The following is a 22,319-nucleotide window of genomic DNA, read 5'->3' as shown; positions in this document are numbered from 1 at the left end:
TTGATCTGGCGATCCACCTTTCTAAAACTTTAAGAAGAAAAGTGCCGGTTTTTTATTGATGTGACTACATCGATAGGTTTTACTTATAGAGATCTATTAGGTCCATGTAGATGTCGTCATCTATCGGGTATTCCCAACAAGGAAAGACCAACCAATTTCATGCGAAGTTTGCTTATCCTAGTATTTTTATCCGTGATAGTATAGGTTCGAAAATGGACAATATCGGTCCACTCCATTAAGTATCACCCCCACAAAGGGTGAACATTTTGAATAATTATTATTTTTTTTTTTTTCGTTCGTTCCCACGCCTCTCACTCCCACCCCTACCGACCGCGGGGGCGACCTCCCCATACGTAGGGAGCGCGTACACACCAAAGACCGGGAATGGTGGGTTAGTTGAGAGTTAGTGGTGCCAGCTACAGTCTAGTACATCAGCCGGCAAAGAAATAGGTAAAAATACATTACTGAGAAAGGAATTAGAGCAATACATATAACAATTATAACAAATATAAACAAATAACAGTGAAAATAATATGTTAAACAAATACTACTGTTCAAAGGCTGGTGTCTATTGTTTCCGCAAAGGGAATTGTAGACTAGGTGCCGTTAAAATGAACTTAAAGATTCTGGCAGGTAGTGCTCAAAGGCTGGGTCTACTGGTTCCGCAAAGGGAGATGTAGATCTGGTGCCGCAAAAATGAGCTTTTTAAATTAAAAAATAGGTAAATGAACATAAACAATCACATATGGAGAATAGATTTTTTAATAGAGTTCAACGAATTACTTAAACAAATGCTATTACATAGACTATTGTAAATTACACATAAGGATCTCAATGGGTTACTGATTGCGAAATTAGTTCTTGCGAGAGATAACTTTAAAGGTTCGAAATAACGAGTTCTACGAGAAGGAATATTATAAGTTACTTCCCCAGTTAAAAAATGAGAATCAATAAAACCGCGTGTTAATTTAATAATAAATAACGCTCTTAGCATAAACCGTCTCCTTTCAAGTGTTGGGAGATCAATTAACAGTAAACGATTTTCGTAAGGTGGAAGTAATTCTGACGGGTTCCAGTTAAGGCCCCGCAGAGCAAAAATCAGGAATTGAACTTGAACTGATTCGATTTTATCTGAGTAGCATTTATAAAAAGGACTCCACAGAATACATCCGTACTCTAATATTGGGCGAACTAAACTTACAAATAGTCTTTTGGTGACATATGGATCATCGAACTCTTTAGACCAGCGTTTTATAAAACCTAGTAAAGATTTGGCTTTATTAACACATGAGTCAATATGTAAATGAAAACGTAGTTAAGGGTCTAGAATAACACCGAGGTCAGTAAAGGAATCAACATTTTCTAATTTGTATGAACCAATAAAGTAGTTAGAATGTATTGGCTGAGATCTTGACAAGGAAAATTTTTTGCATTTCTTAAGATTAAGGGACATACCGTTGGCACTGCACCAGTTCACAAGGGAATGTAAATCGTACTGTAAGAAAGTCGAATCGTCAAGGGAATTTAAATGCATGTAAAGCTTCACATCATCAGCATACATTAGTATTTTAGAGAATCGAATGTGATCCGGGAGATCATTAAGATACAGAATAAAATGTAAAGGGCCCAAATGACTACCCTGAGGTACGCCAGAAGAAACAACTATATTTTTTGAAAACGAATCATTGAAAATAACTTTTTGGGTACGGCCCTTCAAGTATGATGAAATCCAGCTTAACAGAGCAGTCGGAAAACCCATAGTATCGAGTTTATATAGCAAAAGCTTATGCACTACGGTATCAAAGGCTTTACTGAAGTCTGTATAAATAGCGTCAGTTTGTTGTTTATTTATAAATCCGTTGTGAACATGGCACACAAATTCTAAAAGATTAGAAGTAGTAGATCTGCCTTTCATAAAACCATGCTGAAAAGGTAATAATATGCTTTTTATAAAATGTGACATCCGACGTGAGACTAAGAGTTCAAAAAGTTTAGGAATGGCACTTAACTTAGCAATACATCTATAGTTATCTATGAAACGTCTATTGCCTGATTTATGAAGTGGAATAACAAAACTCGATCTCCAGAAGCTTGGAAAATAACCTATTTTCAAGGAGTAATTAAATATTTTAGTCAAAGGTAAGTATAATTCTCTAGCACAAGATTTTAAAATATAGGATGGAACACCGTCAGGGCCAGGGGAAAATGAGGAGCGTAATGTCTTTAAACCCTTTAAGACTTCGTCTTCGGTTAAGATAATGCTGGGAAAGTGATTCAATGAAGTTGTATGAATTTCGCATGGGCCTCTAGATGTGCCCTGGGTATAGGAAGACTGAAAAAAGTCAGCAAATAAATTTGCAATTTCTAGATTGTCTAAAGACTCTTTACTGCCAAGTTTCATGCTGGAGGGAAATTTCTGAGCTCTCCTTATGGAGTTTACAAATTTAAAGAAATTCTTAGGATTGTTTAATAAATTCTGCCGCATTTGGGCTAAATGCTGAGAGTAACATTTGGAGTTTTCCGAATTATATCTATTTCTTGCCATGGAATATTTTGAAAAATTTACAGCAGTGTTGGATTTTTTGAAAATTTTAAAAAGTCTATTTTTAATATTACATAGACGTCTTAGTGTAGGTGTAAACCAAGCAGGGCCATGGTCAACTAATCGTTTTGCCATTGGTACGGAGCTAGCTAGAGCTAAATTGAGCTGTTCATAAAATTTAGAAACACATGAATCAATGTCGCCATTGATGCACCATATAGAACCTGATAAGAGAGAGCGTAGTAGGGGTACATTGGCCTTCGCAAAATTCCGCCTACTAGATAAAGTATTAATAACGGTAATATTGGACAGAGTGTTCCTTAATTCAAGGTTTAAAAGGAGCGTTGGATGATAAGTATCCTCAGGAATTACAAATGGAGGACTTCTACAAAGCGAAATATTTAGGGAAGATGAGAAAATTAAATCTAGGAGTCGTTCCTTATCATTGAGTATAAAATTTACTTGGTATAAACAAAGATCATAAATCTTATCCCAAAAAGCGTCGAATACAACTGGGTAAGTGGAGGGTATATAATCTAATTTATTATCACCCGAGACCCAAGAAACATTAGGAAGATTAAAATCACCCAAGCAAATCAAAGTAGAGTTATCAGTTAGCAAAGAGGAAACTTTTCCAAAAAGATCAGCGTGATTTAAGTAAGTTTCAACCCCTGAATTGGGTGTAATATATGAGCAGGTTATATATATTGTATTACCAAAGAATATTAGCTTTGCACAAACAAATTCATTATTTGGGTCGACAAAAATATCGACAGCTTCGGAAGGAATCGAGTGGTGGACTGCAATCAGAACCCCACCACCTTTTTTATTTAACCTATCCTTTCTGAAAATTAGATAATTATCGGGAAATATTTCTGTATCAAGAATATCAGGTTTGACCCAAGTTTCAGTAAAAACAATTATTTTATGTTCGCAGTATACACTTTTAAGGAAAACATTACTCAATTTAGTGTTAAGACCTCTTACATTCTGATACAGTATAGATATGACATCATTTAGTTTTTTGATACTGTTGGAATATTCACAGATCTAGGGGTTTTAGTACGTTCTCTGAAAACAAATTCCTTTACTAAGGCACCATCGGGCCAAAACGAGTTATTGACAATAGTATTTAATATTTTGTGAGGTATTAGCTTTAGGTGTAAACGACAGAGTTTAAAGTAGAACTGTGTGAACGGTATTGTTTTTTGTAATTAAATAAGTGCCTGAAAGTATGCTCAGGAAGAACGAAATTTAGTAGGACGTAACACAAGACGAATAAAGCACAAACGTCAAAGTAAAACAAAAACAAAGCTTCGAAGAACAAAGCAAACAAAAATGAAAAATAAAGTCTATGGATGAATAAACACAAAAATTAGATTTTGCGAAAACACTTTAAAACACAAGTTTAATCAAAAACTTCACTTTCTTCAGATTTTTATTTATATATTTAATAAAATTAACACTAAAAAACACTCAAAAATGCACAATTAACCGAGCAAATTTATTTTTTATAAGTTTAGTTTTGGAGACGGCACAAAAGCACTTGTAATCAAGACAGAGTTGCCAACGAACACTTAAAAAATATGAAATAAGAGTCCGATTGTCTTCAACTTTCGCACAACGCAGTATTTCTATCAACAGAAGATACTAAATAAAGATCGGATAGAACGTACCACTCATTTTTGTACCTCCTTTGCAACGAGTCAAAATTTTTAATACGATATAAGCATCCGAATACTTTCATCTCGGCAAGTCTCAATATTTTTGTTAACACAAGATCTGGTGTGAAGATGGTAGACATGGGACCACTCCTTCTGGTACCCCTCCCCCGAACCACAATGGGTAAAAATGTTGAATAATTATAACTCTTACAAAATGCGAAATAACCATCCAATTCATTCTAAACTTCACACCTAATTTTTCTAACAACACAAGATCTGTTGTGAATAAAAGAACATATCGGACCATTCCTTTTAGTACCTGCCCCACAACATTTTGTATAATTATTTTCTTTTAATTTTGCACATCCTGATATGTTTGTTACTATTATAAAATAATTATTATTAAATTTTTTATTTGTATTATTCATATATCTTCATGAAAGTTGTCGATATAGTTCAAATCTGGCACGTTTTAATATTTATATCTGACTTAGTTCAGATCATAGAAAATTTATTGAAAAAAATATTCTTTGAATATCCACTTTTGGCTGTCTTAAGGTCTTGGCAGTCCGCGTTTGATGCTTAAAAAATATTATTTGAAAATCCAAGATCTGTAGTCCAAGGATCTTTAATATATCTTCTTTGAACATCCGCGTTTGGTAGTCTTAAGGTCCTTGAAATATTCATATAATCGTTGAAAGTCCAGGTTCAGTGGCACGAATGTCTTCAAAAAAAAAACTATTCTCCAGAGTTTGTTTTCTAAAGGACCTTGGAAAAATATTCTTTGAAAATCCAAGCTTGGTAATCTGAAGGTCCAAAAAAATGTTTTATAAATCCACATTTATTGGTTTGAAGGTCTCTAACAATCCATTTTTGGTAGACTGACAGTCCTTATAGCATAATCGTCGAAAGTGCAGGTTATATGACCTAAAGTTTGAAAAAATTCTTCGAAAATCAACGATGGTCCTTAAAAATATTCTTTGAATATCAACATTTGGTGATCTAAAGGTAGGAAATTTTTTGACGCCCATGAAAATGAAAATCCAGGATCCCTAAATGAAAATCCACGATCCCTAAAAAAACATTAAGTCCTTGAAAAATATTCTTTCAAAATTTAAATTTGGATATCTGAAGTTCCTTGAAAAATATTCTTTGAAAATCCGCGTTTTAAAGGCTATTCTTTGAAAATTAACTTCTGCTGGTCACCGTTTTGTGGTCTAAAAACCTTTTTTGAGCCTTGTCTCTAGAATATGATGTTTTCAGAGTAGTTAAATAACTCTCTGTCCGAAAATCAAAGCCCATACTTATCGGCTGAATCTATGGCACTAGGGCTATTCTTGGTGCTGGTACTAAAGTTAACTAAAATGTACTCAAAATTTTCTACTTTGTATTGGGTAAACGAAATGACCTAGAATAATGAAATTTGGAATGAAAGTCACTGATGGATAGATATAGATGTAAATTGGTACTGAACTTCTGAAATGGTACTAAACTTGTAAAATGGTACTAAACTGAAATGGTACGATTTGATATTAGGTGATCGGATAAAGCTAAAAACTTGAAACATGGTGTGAGAATCAAGTTTGGAAAGTAAGTTTGATATATTACGGATGTTTTGGAAATTTGTACTTAGTGTGCGAACTGCACTAAATAGTACTAAATTTGGAGCTGCTAGGTTAAGGGTGAGAGTAGAATTTTGAAATTTTGTATTGGGTCCCTGTTGGTGGTAAGGTTGTGATAAAACGCTGGTTTGGGAATTGTATGCTAAAAGTGCACGAGAAGTACTTCATTTGGTACAATTTGGTATTCGGTGAAAAACTAATACTTGAAATTTAAATGTTGGTTTCAGGATCGCTGCTTTTGCGTAGCCTGGACATATGGAGGTAGTTACATATATGTGTACAATAATTGTACAAAAAGTGCTAAATGGTACTATATTTTTTGATATTGGGTGAAGGGATAGGGCTGAAATTCTAAAATTTGATGTTGAGGTCACTGCTGGTGTTTAGGGTTTGCATGTGGAGATGGTGAAATAATTTTGAAGAGAAATATTGGATGTGGGTCCATTGTGCAATCCTTTTTACGATAATTTTCATAAATAAAGATTTTGAACACTTCCTGGTGTAGAAGGTAAACATTTTCCAATTATTATTTTCGAATAATATAAGAAAGCATAAAAGTCTGAAAATTTAGTAAAGTTTAGATTAAAAAATTTTGTCAAACTGAACAATTTGTGCATTTGAGAATCAAAAATTTTAAGGTGGACGTTTGCTTATGAAGTAGCGGGCACTTTCAAGTTATGTATACACTTCCTATTCTTAAAACTACTCTTCTCGGAAAAATGTTCGACTCCACCAAAGATTTTTAGTCGATTCCAAATTTTTCCTCTAAATAATATAAGACAATTTCAATTTCAAATTGACGTCTCATTGACCAACCTAAGAAAATTCACAAGAACTACTGGCCCAAAACATAGGCGTACTTTGAGATATAGATTCTTTAAATTGATATCGGTTTCCATGCTCTCATTGTGGAGAGCAGCCAAATTTCTGACTGATCGAATATATTATACCCTTCATAGCTTGTCTTCCATTTGAAATTTGAGCATAGTGTCTCTCCCGCTTTGAGCCACTGTAGGTAATGTGGTTTGCCACTTGATTTGTTGTTGTTACCGCTGCTGCTGTAACAGCGGTTGGTTGGGGTTTTAGTGTTAGAGCGTGAGTTTGTTGGCTGGAATTTATTCTCGCTGTTGACTTTCTTGGTGTTGTTATTCTTGTTGCTGGTGTCTCTGGTGGTTTTGTGTGACTGGGTCTGTTGTTATTTCTGTTTTCTGTTGTCGTTGTTGTTGACGTTTTTTTTTTTTTTTTTGTTTGGTTTGCTCTCTCAGCTTAAGCATTTAACATACGGAGAATGTTAAGACAATCAGTTTGATTTGAGCCGTGTTAATAAACGTATCTTTAAGATGCGAGACATTAATAATTACAATAACAACAACAACAAATACATCAACGACAACGGGGTTAAAAATATTATTATAATTAGCGGATCTAAGCAACAAAACAACCCAACGAAAACATAATATTTAGAAAGAAAAAAACATTCAATGGAAAATTAGAAAAAAAAATAAAAAGCAGGAAAAATTCCACAAAAATAAATCATGTAATATTAAATTTATATATATAGAAATAAAAGTTTTAAGTTAAAAAAAAGAAAATATCGAATCGAGCCAAACGAAATATTTAAACGAAAATTGTTTTTAATTAAGAGAATCTATGAGAGAGGATTTCGAAAAAAGAAACAAGTGCCAAACCAACGCCTACCGATCAAAAAAAAAAAAAAAAACCTCAAAAGAAAGTTTACAATACCACGAGGACAAAAACAGCAGCAGCAACAACAACACAAGCAGCAGCGGCAATAACAACAACAAGTTATTAACAATTTAAAAATAACCATTACGAAATAAGAAAACTAGAAAAAAATAAAAAAGAGAAGCAAAAAAAATTGCCTGAAAAAATAGCAACACTAACGGTGTTGTACAAAAAGCTTATTTGTCGGAATCTTGACTCAATTCTACTACACGACCAAGATAGAGCTCTGAAACAAAAAAAAACACAAAAACGTTTATGCCACCACACTCACCGCTTCGTGGTAATCTGAAACGAGAGACAAGCAAAAAGAAGAAAAAAATACTGCTAATGACCTTGACATAAAGTTAAACAGTTAATCAAACAAAACAATAACATTTTTATGCAAAAAAAATAGCTTTATTTTTTTTTAAGAATTTTCAAAATCACAAAATTTATTTTACACTGAAAGTTTTGTATCGAAAAAAATTGTAAACTCGGGAAATATTACTCTGGAAAAAAACCATCATTACGTTTCTATTCAATATCGTGTTTGACATATACTACAACAATTCTCGAACAACAAATTGCTGGCGTGACGCATGTCATGTTTTTTTGCGCGAACTCATAGAAGGCGTTATTGTTTATTCTCAATTCAAGATCAGCAACCTCCAGACCCCTCAAGTAGTGTACCTTGTGTGCGAAAGAGATATGAATTCTTCTACAAAACAAAAAGTGCCATTCATTTTAATATCACAACAACGCCAACAACAACAACAACTACTCATGACAAATGAATAATACAATTAATAAAAATAATAATTATAATTACAATTAATTATATAATTACATATTTAAAAATAAATAAAACAAAAAATTACAACAAAAGAAATAAGAAAAAGTAATTTGTATGTCTTGCAAGACTCATTCACTTCCTTAACTTCCGGTAACATTCCCATTTCGTATCGTCGTCCGCCTTGTTCTTTGCAAAGTCATGCAACCTGTAGAATACAAAGTGCGGTTGTAATAATCAGTGTCTGGTGTGTGTCGGTGTGCAATTATCTGCCTATTCCGTATTTTCATTTGTGCTTCTTCTTCTGTGCGAGAAAAATATCAAATTGTGAAAATTCCAAATAGTTTTTCCATTGTGAAAATGTTTGCACCACGTAACTCATCACCAGTGCCAATTTATGGCAAGGAGGATGTTGCTGCATATGAGGTAATTTTTAAATGCCTATTGAAATCTTGAAGTATTGATTGGAAATAGCTAATGAGTGGGTCATATACCGAAAAAAATCCCCATTGTAAATTATATATTTCCCAACCCTGCCAACTGACTCAAAAGGACATATTTCTTTTTTGAGAAAAGTTCGAAGGCACTTATAGGAAAATACATTGGTGATAGCGCGTTGTAAGAACAGATTTAAAAATAGGTTTCCGCTATTTAAGATACATGACTAAGTTTAAGATCTGGATCGAAATTCAATTAAATCAAGCTAAATAGCGCGAGAATTTAACCCCAGAATCGGTTGAGATTTTTATAATAAAAGTGAATAGCTATCTGGTTCTCGTTTAAGTAGCAAATCGAAGGAATTAAATATGGGACTAGGTATTCGAGAATATACATTTAAATTTTTATAGCAAAAACACAAACCATGAGAATTTTTCTCTGCTTCAGAAAGGGTTAGAGGGGGAGAGAAAGTGAACCGGAGGAAAATTAAGCCATTTAAAAATATATACAATTTATCACAAAACGGAATTCAAACTATAAACTAACATAAAAATCGATAAAAAAAACAATAATTTAAAAAATTATAAAATATATAGAAGCAAGTCAAAAAGTATCCATCGGATTTGCCGACAGATACAAACCCTCAGCCAATGTTCGGATATTTAAATATAGTTTGACTTGTGTTATGATTATTCAAATTGTTGACCTTCTATGGAATAGGGCCCTGAGGAATGGGCCATTATTGTCCATTTCGTATCGGACCTAAATAAATATGATATAAATATTGCGTTGAGCCAGGTTTGGACTATATTTGTTACTTAACTTTACTTACAAGGTGAGATAAAAAAACTGCAACAAAGTCAAACGCCATAGTTTTTACGTTTTTTTTTTCTTGAATGAAAGCAAAAAATGTTGAAAATAGCATCAAATTTTAGAATAAGTTTAGACTTGGTGACCTTTAGCACGAATTATGGTCTTAAAACGGCCAAGGAAACCCTTACACGCTGCCCGAATGTTGCTCTGCGGTATTTTGGCCCATTCCCGGCGAAGCGCTTGCTTGAGGTGATCGACACTTTGGTATTTTTCAGTGCCAACCTTGCTTTACAAAATACTCCAGACACAATAGTCTAACGAGTTGGTATCCGATGATTTTGGTGACCATGGTGCGCTGAAAATGAAGCGAGGAACCTCATTTTGTAACCATTCTTCTGCAGTACCAGCACCAGTCCTGTTGCAATTTCCAAGGTCTGCGGCCAAAATATTTGCGTGCCCATGGCTTTAATACACCTTCCAGAATATTTTCGCGGTAATATTCGGCATTTATTCTGATGCCAAGGTCGATTAATACGAGCGGAGAGCGACCATCGGCTGTTATGGCGGCCCACACCATCACCATGGCCGGCGCTTTAGTTCTGGTGACCAACCGAAAATGCACGACCAAGCGAAGCAACTCTTTAGCTCTTTTGAGTCTATTTTCTTTTTGTTGGGGTGTAAGTTCTTGCACTTTATGGAATTTCAATGGCTTTACCCCGAGCTCATTTTTCAATATTTGCCGAATGGAATATTGCGATATGTTCAGCTCACGAGCCGTTTTTCGGCCACTGCGACGCGGGTTCCGATCAAGTCGCTTCTTTACTTTTCGAACCATTTCTGCTAATTTGGCTGTTTTCTTCCTTGACGTTGGGCTACGCTACCAGTAGATTTATTCACATTAAATTGTTGGAGTGCTCTAACGATAGCCACTTGTGGTTTCCAGCCAAATATAAAGAAATTACACTATCACGCTTGAATTCCATCACGAATAACTTTTTTTTCTGGAAAATTCTCACCAAAATGCTTTTGTACGCTTGTAAACAATTTAATGAGCTACCACTGGAATAATTTTAATAGCTGTGGGACGAGTGGCTTAGAATGACAGCAGTCTGAAGTTGGTTGCAGTTTTTTCATCTCACCCTGTATAGCTTTGACCCAATATTTTGACCCAATATTTTGAAATATATTTCCCAATATTTAATATAGAGCAATGGAAATTATAGAGAGCTATGGATATCTTCAAGAATCATTGGTTTAAAAAACTGACCATATCGGCCCACTTTTTCCTATAGTCCATGCGAAAGGGTAAACCCCGACTTCTAGTTTATTTTACATTTTTCGATATAATTTCCCCAAATGTTGATATTTTGAATCCTTTTTATATAGAAACGCTATTAGAAAGAAATATCAATGTTGGCCCACGTTTTCGTAGTTAGAAAACCTTCCGACAGAAGGTATTTTATATGAGTGTACATTTCGGAATAATTCCTTATAAAGGTACACCCAAGTTTAAGTTTTTAGGGGAATCAATTGAAAAATATGACCAAAACCCAAATAAAATTAGGGATTATTTTTAAATAAGGGCTGTACCAAAACGTGGACTAACATTGATATTTTTATAGAGTCGTTTCTACATGATAAGGACTCGAAATCAGGAGGTATTGGGGCTGTGCCAAAAAGCAGACTTACATTGAATGTTTTCTGCGAATTTTGAGCTCGAAATGTCAAATTACTATACCTTGGCATAATATGTCTTCAAAATGTCAAATCTCAATATTTAATAGTGCGAACTCTATTTTGATTTCCAACGAAGTGAAAATTTTAATATTTTCGTTATTTTATGATGGGAGGGTAAGCGAAGGTTTGGACTTTTTAATTTTACCATTAAATTATCGATTTATTGAATTCTTACTCATATTTTCCAGACTTATACTCCCTGCAATTGTTTTCATGACTTGGTGAAAATAGTATGCGGCACTATTTTGAAATTTTTTTTTAAGTTAATCTGATTAAAGTATGCTCTGACTTTTACGATTTGCGGAATAAAAACTAAATTTAATTCCATTAATGTAATTATTTTATATTCTAACAATTTCCGGAAAAAAAACTAAATATTTTATTAGACAAATTTGCATTGCATTATAAATTTTGTATCTCAAAGGGATTTAGTTGGTCGTTTGTTTGGTATTCACAATTTGCAACTAACACACATTGGGAGTTTGTGTGTGTGTGCGTGCCTTTGTATTCCTTTGGGGGTTATGAGAGAAAACTTTTGCACAACTTAAACAATTAATCTTGGCCATATTTGTACATTGGGGAAACATTGGCTCTCAGTGAGTTTTTTTTTCGTTTTTCTGCCACACTCACTTGTAACCAAGACACAGAAGCTCCAAGACAAACAAAGCCATACCAAATCTCTATCTCTCACACGCTGAGGACAAAGCATGAAAAAAAGTCCAAAGACAAACGAAAAGTAGAAAAGTTGTATTGGATTGTTATGGCCAAAAGTTGAGATTTTTCTTCGACTCGAAGTAAAATGCAATTAAGATCTCTTAACTCGATAACAAATTAGGAAGTTATTAACATTTTAATGAGATTTCAATGCAGTCAGTGTGTGTGTCGTAGCGTGAAATAAGCTCAAGTTGTCACACAATTGCAAGAGTGCATAGCAGCTACAGCTGCATTGGAGTATGGGTAATTGAATGATTCTGCTTTGGAGATTAGCGAATAGTGGTGGCGTGGCGGTGGTGGTGTTTTTGCTAATGGTGTTATGTAAGTTGACAATTATTTAATCCATTGTAAAAATCAAGTTGTTATGTCTATTGCATGAGGGCGTTGCGTTCGACTAATCCGTGTAAAGTGCATCAGTTGAAACATTCAAATGTGGTTTTGAACATTTTTTGTTTAATGACATGTGTATGAACAGCATTTCAAGTGGGATTATTACCAAAATTGACACTTGTTTTTCAAGGGCCAAAAAATAAATGTTGACAAAAACGAAATATTTATTTTGGCGAAATTTGGCATTAGCATAACTGTTAGGGTTAAGAATGGGAGGTAGTTTTGAAAATACAATGCAGCCAAATCAAAGGTGATCCTAATACCAAATTTTCCAACTTCCAACTCATTCCCTTCCCTAAATACCAAAATTAGTGCCATTTAGTAGCTTATAGTTCGTAATTTCGTGGGAGTGGTTTTAGGTGATTTTGACATGAGCTCTATATACCTTTAGCGACCGATTATTGGTGTTTTAGATGTATTTACCATATTTTCGGTCAAAGTGGACTATTTCATATTTTGGAATATTAATGAATACAACTCCTCTAAAATGTATGAAATCGTTGGTCTAGGTGTTAAAAATGCTCTCATATTAAGGTAAACCTCATTTTTTGTATCAGATGAAATCTGTACACAATGTACTAAAATGCACTACATTTGGTACCATTTAGAATTATGTGAACGGATAGTGGTAAAATCTTAAAATTTGATATGGAAATCAATTCTTGGAAGCGGAGTTGATGTAAGGAGGTGGTTTTGGAAAGTTTATTACACATGTGTAAGAACTGTAGTAAATAGTACTAATTTTGACCAATTTCGTTTTGGGTGAACGGAAGAATTTGGTAATTTAAAATGTTGCTAAGGGGGTTTCAGTTTTTATTTTTTTTTTTATTTTTTTTTTTTTTTGTAAAGAGCTGGTTTTGAAATGTGTACTAAAACTGCGCGAAAAGTACTACAAGTACTTTGTTACAATTTTCTATTGGGTGAACAGTGATAGTGCTTGAAATCTGAAATTCGTATTAGGGTAGCTTTTCTTGTGCAGCCTGGACATGTGGAGGTGGTGTCGGAAGTGTGTACCATAATTGTACGAAAAGTACTGAATGGTACTATATACGGTATTGGGTGAAGTGATGGAGATATTATTCTAAACTTCGATATTTAGATTATTGATGGTATCTGTGTTTGAGATTTGGCGGTGGTTTGAAAGAAGTTGTTTTGTAGTTTTGCGCAAATGCTGTTGCTAATATCTTCCTCGGTAAACGTCAAAATGAAAGATTTTGATGACTTTTTGGTATAAGAGGTAAATATTTTCCTATTATTCTTTCCGAAAAAGAAACAACTTGAATGATATATAAAACCTTGAAAGTCTGAAAATTTAGTGCGATGTGTGAAGTTTTGATTAAAAGACTTTGTCAAACTGAATAAATTGTGCAGTTTGAGTGCTAAACAAGTAAAAAAGCTTTTAGTTCGGCAGGGCCGAACTTTGAATGAAATCCACCATTTGGAACGAATTTGGCTATTCTTAAAAACAATAAAATCCGTTAAAAATTCTCTTAAAATCTTACAAATACCGAATGTAGCTGCTAGCTATAAGACATGAACCTGCATAGCTAACTTTTGTCATAAGCCATTACAAAATTCAAAGACGAAACTTAAAGAAATCGGTGAATAATGCAGCTAAAATCATCAAAATACCGAATATCGGAAGATACCGTTATAGGGGGGCTATATGAAGACGTGGACATGCACAGACAATTTTCTGTCTTAGACTATAGTATCTATTTCAAACTTCAAATATCAAATTTGAAACAATTCCGGTGAATAATGTCGTTAAAATCATCAAAATACCGAATATCGGGAGGTACCGTTATATGGGGGCTATATGAAGACGTGGACCTGCACGGACAATTTACTGTCATAGGCTGTAGTACCCATTACGAACTTCAAATACCAAATTTGAAACATTTCCGGTGAATAATGTGGCTAAAGTCATCAAAATACCGAAAATCGTCATGTACCGCTATATGGGGGCTACACCAAAACGTGGACCTACATGGCCCATTTTCAATACCAAAAGTCCTTCAGATATAATATACATTTGAGTAAAATTTTATCATACTACTTTATTTCGTTCGGAAGCTAGAGTGATTTCCACAGACGGGTAGACGGACGGACATCGCTACATCGACATAGAATTTTATGCTGATCAAGAATACGTATACTTTGTGGGGCCTAAAATGTTTATTTCGAGGTTTTACAAACGGAATGACAAACTTGATATACCCTCCATACTATGGTGAAGGGTATAAAAAGGCCTAAGGTGGACATTTCGCTGACGAAGTAGGGGACACTTACTAGTACCTAATATAGGAATGTTTTTTTTTTCTATTACTTTCATTGAAGCTGCTTCTCCTTACCGTATCCATTTTTGTTATTTTTTCGAAATGTTCTCTAGTATTTTGTTTTTAAATTCAACTGTATAAGAACTAACATTTCCTATATTGTTTGGCATTATTTGTGAATTTCGATTTCAACGGACTTTTCTAGAATTAAGTTTTATTGATTGCCAAACTTTCTCGAACAATTTTTTTCCACTAGCAATTTGTTTCAATAATCTCCATCTGAAGATTTATTTACATCTTTGTCATGCGATTTGGGTTTTTGCTTCTTTTTGCGGAAGTAGCAAAAGTTTTTTTTTAGTTTTCAATAGATTTGGAATTTAGAAATTTTCACAGATAAATCGTTATTTTTATTTTTTTTTTAATTTCTGTTATTGTATTAAATTCATTCATTGGCTTAGTTTCTTTTATGGAAACAGAATTCTTTGATGAATACATTTTTTCGGCTTTAATGAAGTCATTCAGAGTTTTGAGTGAGCGTGTGCCAATGGTGAAAATAAAACACGCATCACAAGTTTCCAAAAAAATAACAAACGGCATTTTTTTTTTTTTTTTCAATTCTTTTTTGACAAAATTGTGTTGACAAAATATTCCCCAAAACCAATTTTTACCAGTGTTAAATTCTCATGGTACGCCATAAATCTGTTCAGCTGATTTTTTTTTTTTTTTTTGTAGCTCCCTTCCCAAAATTGTCAACTTGAGAATTTCTATTGGAATTATCAACAACATTCAATTGTCCGGCATATTATTAATATTTTATTTTTTTTTTTTTATTTTGCAAAAATGTTTGTTCAGGAAACATGTTAAGTGTGTGCATTGAATGGAGAGGAGGTGGATGACATCATTCATTCGTTTGTTTTGGATTTTCTTGTTCTATCTCTGATTCCGTTGATATAAATCGATTTTGTTTTGAAGTTGATATCATTTGATATAATCTAAATAGCTCAATGGTATTGTGATAAGTTATTTTTGATATGCATTGGTGGTTATTTGTTGCGAAAAGAAATTTTTGAGTCGCCGTAGACAACCATGAAACCAGATTTCCTACATATTGGACAGAAACTGAACCAGCGTAAAATATTTATGGAAAATTCTTCAAATTTCTCGAGGAAATTGCTACTTTGTTCGAAATGTAAGATTCATCATCTAGAGGAATTACTGCATCATTTCTCCAACATATTAACATGTTGAGCCTTTCCTTTTATAATTTTGCCTAAAATTAATGCAGATATCTTCAATACTGAGTGGAAGTTATAAAAAATTTACTACTTTGAATCGAAAAACTAAAGTAACATTCTTGGCCAGACTTTAGGCGCTATATGTTCCCAATGAAGTTGCATAATGTTTTCCTCAAGTGGGAACCTTGAATAGATGCCTCAAAATTGTTTTTGTTCAGCAAAAGATAAAATGTTGTTATGAGTAATTGGGATTAGCTGAAAGTTCTGAAAAAGCAGAAATAAAATAGTCTTTTTACAATGCATTGAGGAAATAAACTTTTAATACCCTTCACTATAAATTGGAAGGTATATTAAATTTGCCCTTGAAGTATTATTTGAAGACCCCATCAAATATTTACATGACCATCTACTTTTTGAATTATTGAATTATTCCCAAGATTTTCAGAATTGAAAATGGAATATAATGGTCCTCGTTTATGTTTAATCCCCATATAATAGTACTTCCTGATTTTTTGACATTTTGAAGGTTTTATCTTAATTTCTGAAAGACCCAACCGTAGCATAAAATTTTGTATTGTTAGTGGTTATTATAATTATGTGTAAATTTGTTTAATTTTCGTTATTTTGAATATTTAGCTGTAATGTTTTCCCCAGTTCTTCGTAGGTAGATAAACTCCTTTAAAAATTTGCAATATACGCATAAGTCCACATGGCGTAACTTCTCGACTCCTTGTCAACCACTTTTCCATAAAAGACCAACATTTTGGATTATAATAATCCAATAATATTTTGTCCCACGTTAGGGTAAGTGTGAAAATCGAATGTATCGGTACATTCTTACTAGAACATACCCCACAAAAGTTAACAACATTACAAACAAAAAAACTTATATTGAGTAAAGAGAGTATCGGGTAGTTCAAACTGAACAAATATTGAAAAATGAGCTCGGGATAAAGCTATTGAAATGCCAAAAAGTGCAAGAACTTACACCGCAACAGAAAGAAAATTGACTCAAAAGAGCTAAAGAGTTGCTTCGGGTGGCCGAAAGTGGTGAACTGCCGAATTTTGTTTTCTCAGATGAGAAAACATTCGTTGTCCAGCAGTTTGTAAACAAACAAAATGATCGTGTTTACTTGCCAAAGAGGTCAGCTGAAAATATGCACCTTCTGTTGGCCACCAGAACTCAAGCGCCGACCATGGTGATGCCGTGGGCCACCATAACAGCCGATGGTCGCTCTCCGCTCGTATTAATCGACCGTGGCATCAGAATAAATGCCGAATATTATCGTTAAAATATTCTAGAGGGTATATTAAAGCCTTGGGCACGCAAACAAACCTTGGACATCCAACAGAACTCAGCACCATCGCATCATTGGGTGGCGCGTGCTGAGCCACCCAAGAATGGTTACAGAATGAGGTTGCTCGCTTCACTTTCAGTTGTGTCTGGTGTATTTTGGAAAGCAAAGTTGGCACTAAAAATACCAAAGTGTCGATCACCTCAAACAAGCGTTTTGACATTTTGTGTACAAATAAAGTACGATCCATAAGTAAGTTTCATACACCATATATAATAATACATCTTGGCCATAACAAAAAATGAAATAATGATGAAAAGTTTTTTAATAAAAAAAAATTAATTAAATTTTATTAAAAAAAAAAAAAAAATTCATAAAATTCCAACTCCCACGTCTGACTTTTTACCCTAAAAACAACATGTGGGATGTTTGTTTTCTTTTCTCTTTATTTTCTATTTCAAAATAACTATTCGATTGTTTATAATTTTAGTCTTGAAATGAAATCTGGTTATATGCCTCCTTTTTGGAAGCTTCGAAATGTCACTTGAAATTATCTATCATAGCCATAACATACCTCAATTTGTCCACTTTTCTACACTCAACTAGATTTGTTTCTTTGGAGTATTTAAATAGCCGACTTTTGATTCTCTATTACTTTTCTATTTGTTGAACGAACGGCTTGAAGTTCATTTGGTATTCTGAATTGGCCTTTAAATAAATGCAAAAGTACCCTTTTTTTCTATTCAACTACCTATGTAGAGACAAACATATGCACACACACCGAGCCATGGCTATTTATATTTGTTCATTTATTTAAATATGAGGGGTAGACGGAGCAGGAGGATGGTCGCTCATTTGTTTTTGTATCTCCCATAAAGATCGTCAACGTCGTTTGTGCATTTTTTTCCTCTTTTAATTTACGTGATTTTTCTAAACAGTCAGAGTCTCATGTGACAGACAAGTGTACAACAATTCTCTCCAGTCTTGTTTGCCATGTCATACTTGTGGCCCGTTGTACGTACGTACGTATGTACATAAGTGTACCTATGTTAAACAAATTTGTTAAATATTTATGTATTGAGAAAGGGTTATCGTATTGGGACGTTCATTTATAACATTATTTATTATACCCTCAGCCATATGGCTAGAGAGGGTATATTTTTCTTTTTATACGGCTAAAACGTGTCCCATTGAAATAACGATTTTAGACCCTGGGACCAAATCCGTTTCAAGACATTTGGTGTCGATCTAGCGATGTCCGTCCGTCTGTCTATCTTGGAAGGGAGTATCATATTTTGTCCAATCTTTGTATATTATTGTCAAACTTAGTTCGAGTAAGGAGATGGGCAATATCGGTCCAATCCTTCTTGTACATCCCCCACAAAAGGTCGAAATATTGAAAACAAATATTTTACAGCACACGAAGAGAAAACATAATCCGATTTTGCTCTAACTTTGTAAATTCTATGTTTGCATCAGGTCAGGTGAGAAAATGGACAATATCGGTCCACTCCATCAAGTACCTCCCCCACAAAGGGTCAACATTTTGAATAATTTAAACTCTTATAAAATGTGATGTAAGAGTCCGATTGTCCTCAAATTACACACATCACAATACTTTTATTAACCCAAGGTCTGGAGGGAAGATGGATCCCTGTGGTACCTCCCCCACAAAAGGCTCAACCTTTTGTATATCCATGAAGCTCATAAAACGAGAAATTAATATCCGATTCCATTCAGACTTGACACATCTCAATATTTCTATTAATACAAGGTTTGTTATAAGTATGGTAGAGATCGCACCATTCTTTCTGGTACCTCCTCCACAAAGGGTCAAAGTTTTGAATAACTAAATTGATCATAAAATCCGAAATAGGCATCCGGTTCTCTCCATATTGCACATATTCCAATATTTCTACTCACACAAGATCTGCAGTGAAGAGGGAATATATCGGTTCACCTCTTCTGGTACCTCCCCCACAAAGGGTCAACATTTTAAATATCCATGAACGTCATAAAACGCGTAATTAATATTCGATTCCATACAGACTTAGTGCATCTCAATATTTCTATCAACACAAGATATGTTATAAAGATGGTAGAGATCGGGTCATTCCTTTTGGTACCTTCCCCACGAATGGGTCAAAATGTTCATATTTCACACATCCTTTTATTTATTTTAGAATAACATGTGCTGTGAACATGGGATATATCGGTCCACACCTTCTGGTACCTCCCTTACAAAGGGTCAGAATTTGGAATAGCCATGAAGCTCATAAAACGATAAATTAACATCAGATTCCATTCAGACTTGGTACATCTCAATATTACCATAAACCCAAGATCTGTTATTAAGAGGGTAGAGATCGAACCATTTTTGAAGATCAAAACGCTCAAATAAAGCGAAATGAGCATCCAACTCTCTTCAAATTTAACACATACAAACATTTTTGCTAACACATGATCTGTTGTGAAGATGATATATATCTGCCAACCTCGTCTCGTACCCCACCCAAGGGGTTACAATTTTCAATACTTTTATCTGTCATAACTTCCGTAACTTGTCAGCCATTCTTTGCAACTTCCTATATCTAAATGTTATTCTCAACCAGGAACCTGAGATGAAAATGGAATTTTTGATTTCGCTTAAAATTAGGTTTAAATTTTCGATTGTCTTGTAATTTTGCCCATACCAATATTTTTATCAGTATTAGATGAGGTATGAAAATAGAATACTTCGGTCGAGGTACCAGAACTCACGCACATTTTAACATTTTCTAAAAATTAACACATATCTCATACAGAGTGAATAAAGTAACAAATATTGTCCAAACCAGGCACGTGGCAACATTTATATCATATTTATTTAGGTTCGATACGCAATGAACAATATTGGCCCATTCCTTCGAAACCTACTCCATAGAGTTTCGAACATTTGAATAATCATAAAAGAAGTCAAAATATATTTAAATAATCGAACATTGGCTGAGGTTTGGAAAAACCGACTGATACTTTTTAACTTTTTTCGATTACTTTAACTTCAGATTTGGAAAAAATCGGGCAGATGCAGTGCTGCGTAGTTTATACTCTGCTAGGCTTAACAATTTAATCCGATATAAACAAAGCTAAACGCGTTAAACATTCTGACGGATCTAGCGGTTATTAATATCTCATTATTTAATTTCACATTTTAAGATTCAAAAATTCCTGTTCAATTTCCAAGATTTAAATTGTCAGATTGAAATGTTCGTAGATCGTATCTCCTAAAATATTACCATTTAAATAACCCCATGACCAATTTGAAAAACAAAACGCATACCGGCATTTGTGGTTGACATGCCGGCAGTACGACAAGCACACATAGAAGACAGTGACAACAACAATAACAGTCGTCATACCAATGGATTTGATCACACAACAACTGCTACGATGACGACAAATGCCTGCCTCACCTTTAAGAAATGTTCAAATTTTCCATAAAGAAAATCAAAAAGAATCCAGACGCAACGACAAACCGACTTAGTGTCGCGCACGCATGCATGCGGCAATTCTATTTTGTTGTTTTTTTTTTTTAATTTTTATTCGTAATTCTGATACCTTCACAAAACGTTGTGTGTAATATGTACGACTGACTCGACTGACTGGCTGGCTGACTAGATGGTTGGTTTCTTCAAGCCACGCAATCAATTTCTATTTTTCGAAAAAAAAAAAATATTTTCCAATTTCTTTTTCATTCGTTTTCAATTCGTGTTGTCGTACGAACGACGAACACGCATTCTCCATGGAATATTAAATAGACGATTTTTCGTTCTATGCAAACATGTTGTTGTCGTGGCTTAGGTTCTTTTCAAACCCTACTCAGCGTTGATGAATCCAGTGGTTGTGTGTGGTAATGACAATATCAAACAAGAATCATGGCAGAGTCATCAAGATTCAGGTAAACCCAAAGTTTGAAGATGCATTCAAAACTGTCATAAAATATTCATGGCACTAGATATTGTGTAGTGAGAAAGGGGTAAACGGGATGTATGATGAACCCTTTGAAATGAGTTTGATTTTTGAATGCATCTCGGGAATCAATAAAGAGACTTTAAATGCCTTATTAGTTTTTATAATTTATTCTTTATGTCACAAGATTAAAAATTCCCAGAAAAGATAAAGTTGTTAGTTGCAATCTCAATTCAAACTAAACAATATTGTCCATCAAGGACCAGCGTCAGAAGTCACTGACCTGGGTTATTGCACATGTCATAAATGCGAGGAGTATTTGCTTCAAGCGTTGAAATATATTTAGAAAATAAAACTAAAAAGTCGGGAGGGCCGACTATATGATATTCTACACCACTATGAGTATTTAGTAGCACAAAAAAAGTTTGTATTGGAAATTTATGTGGAACTATATCCAACTTTGAATCGATTTTCAATAAATGAGACGAAGGCTTTTGTAACTCTAGTACCAAAAACATTGCTGTATAGTGCATGGTATAGGTTTGATAAGAATTATATTAAAAATCAGTAAAGGAAGCCCTTAAGTCGGGCGGGACCGACTTTATGATACCCTACACCACTTTGCTAATTTAGTAGAGCTCCACATAACAAAAGTTTTTATGGGAGAATTCAGTCATGCACGCTATGATTATAATATAATTTAAAGTTCAAAAGACCAAATATGTCGAAGCATTTGTATCTTTTAAATTCGGACTTGTATTGCCCATTTGATATACACTGGTGGCCAAAACTAAAGCAACTAAAATCGCAAAGACAATAAATGTCCTGTAACTTTTACAAAAATAAAAAAATCGTAATTGTTTTTCCAGTTTAAAATGAGGGGTTTAACTCACTTTTAAGAAACTAAAAATAAAAATACAAAAACGAAATACAGAAACGAAAAATAATATGTGGAAAACTAAAATGACCCAATTTTTGCTTGGTCAAAACTAAAGCAACTTTTGATTTTTTATTTTAAAATAATTAAATTTTGGCTAGTGGTCTATAGCATAACAATTATTTTTGATAGCAGCTGCACACCTACGAGGCATTGAATCTATAACACGCTCAATTTCATCCTTGGGTAT

At 34.0% G+C, this 22,319-nt stretch overlaps 1 protein-coding gene across 8 annotated transcripts in view; it reads left to right on the top strand.

Annotated features, from left to right (window-relative positions):
* Positions 1 to 22,319, top strand: part of LOC101892541 (mitogen-activated protein kinase-binding protein 1) — a 401,509-nt gene that overhangs the window by 307,777 nt on the left and 71,413 nt on the right. Inside the window, exon 1 of one of the 8 annotated variants that reach the window (XM_020039860.2) lies at positions 7,134 to 8,769. The exons of 6 other annotated variants lie outside the window; for them this stretch is intronic. In XM_020039860.2, the coding sequence (XP_019895419.1) occupies positions 8,704 to 8,769 (66 nt within the window). In that variant the 5' untranslated portion in view covers positions 7,134 to 8,703. Of the gene's footprint in view, positions 1 to 7,133; positions 8,770 to 22,319 lie in introns of those variants that run through there. One more of the 8 variants, XM_020039861.2, reaches the window with a different exon arrangement.

This window comes from Musca domestica, unplaced genomic scaffold, assembly GCF_030504385.1.
Source record: "Musca domestica strain aabys unplaced genomic scaffold, Musca_domestica.polishedcontigs.V.1.1 11, whole genome shotgun sequence".
Taxonomy (NCBI): Eukaryota; Metazoa; Arthropoda; class Insecta; order Diptera; family Muscidae; genus Musca; species Musca domestica.
This window is presented reverse-complemented; position numbering and strand designations above follow the sequence as displayed.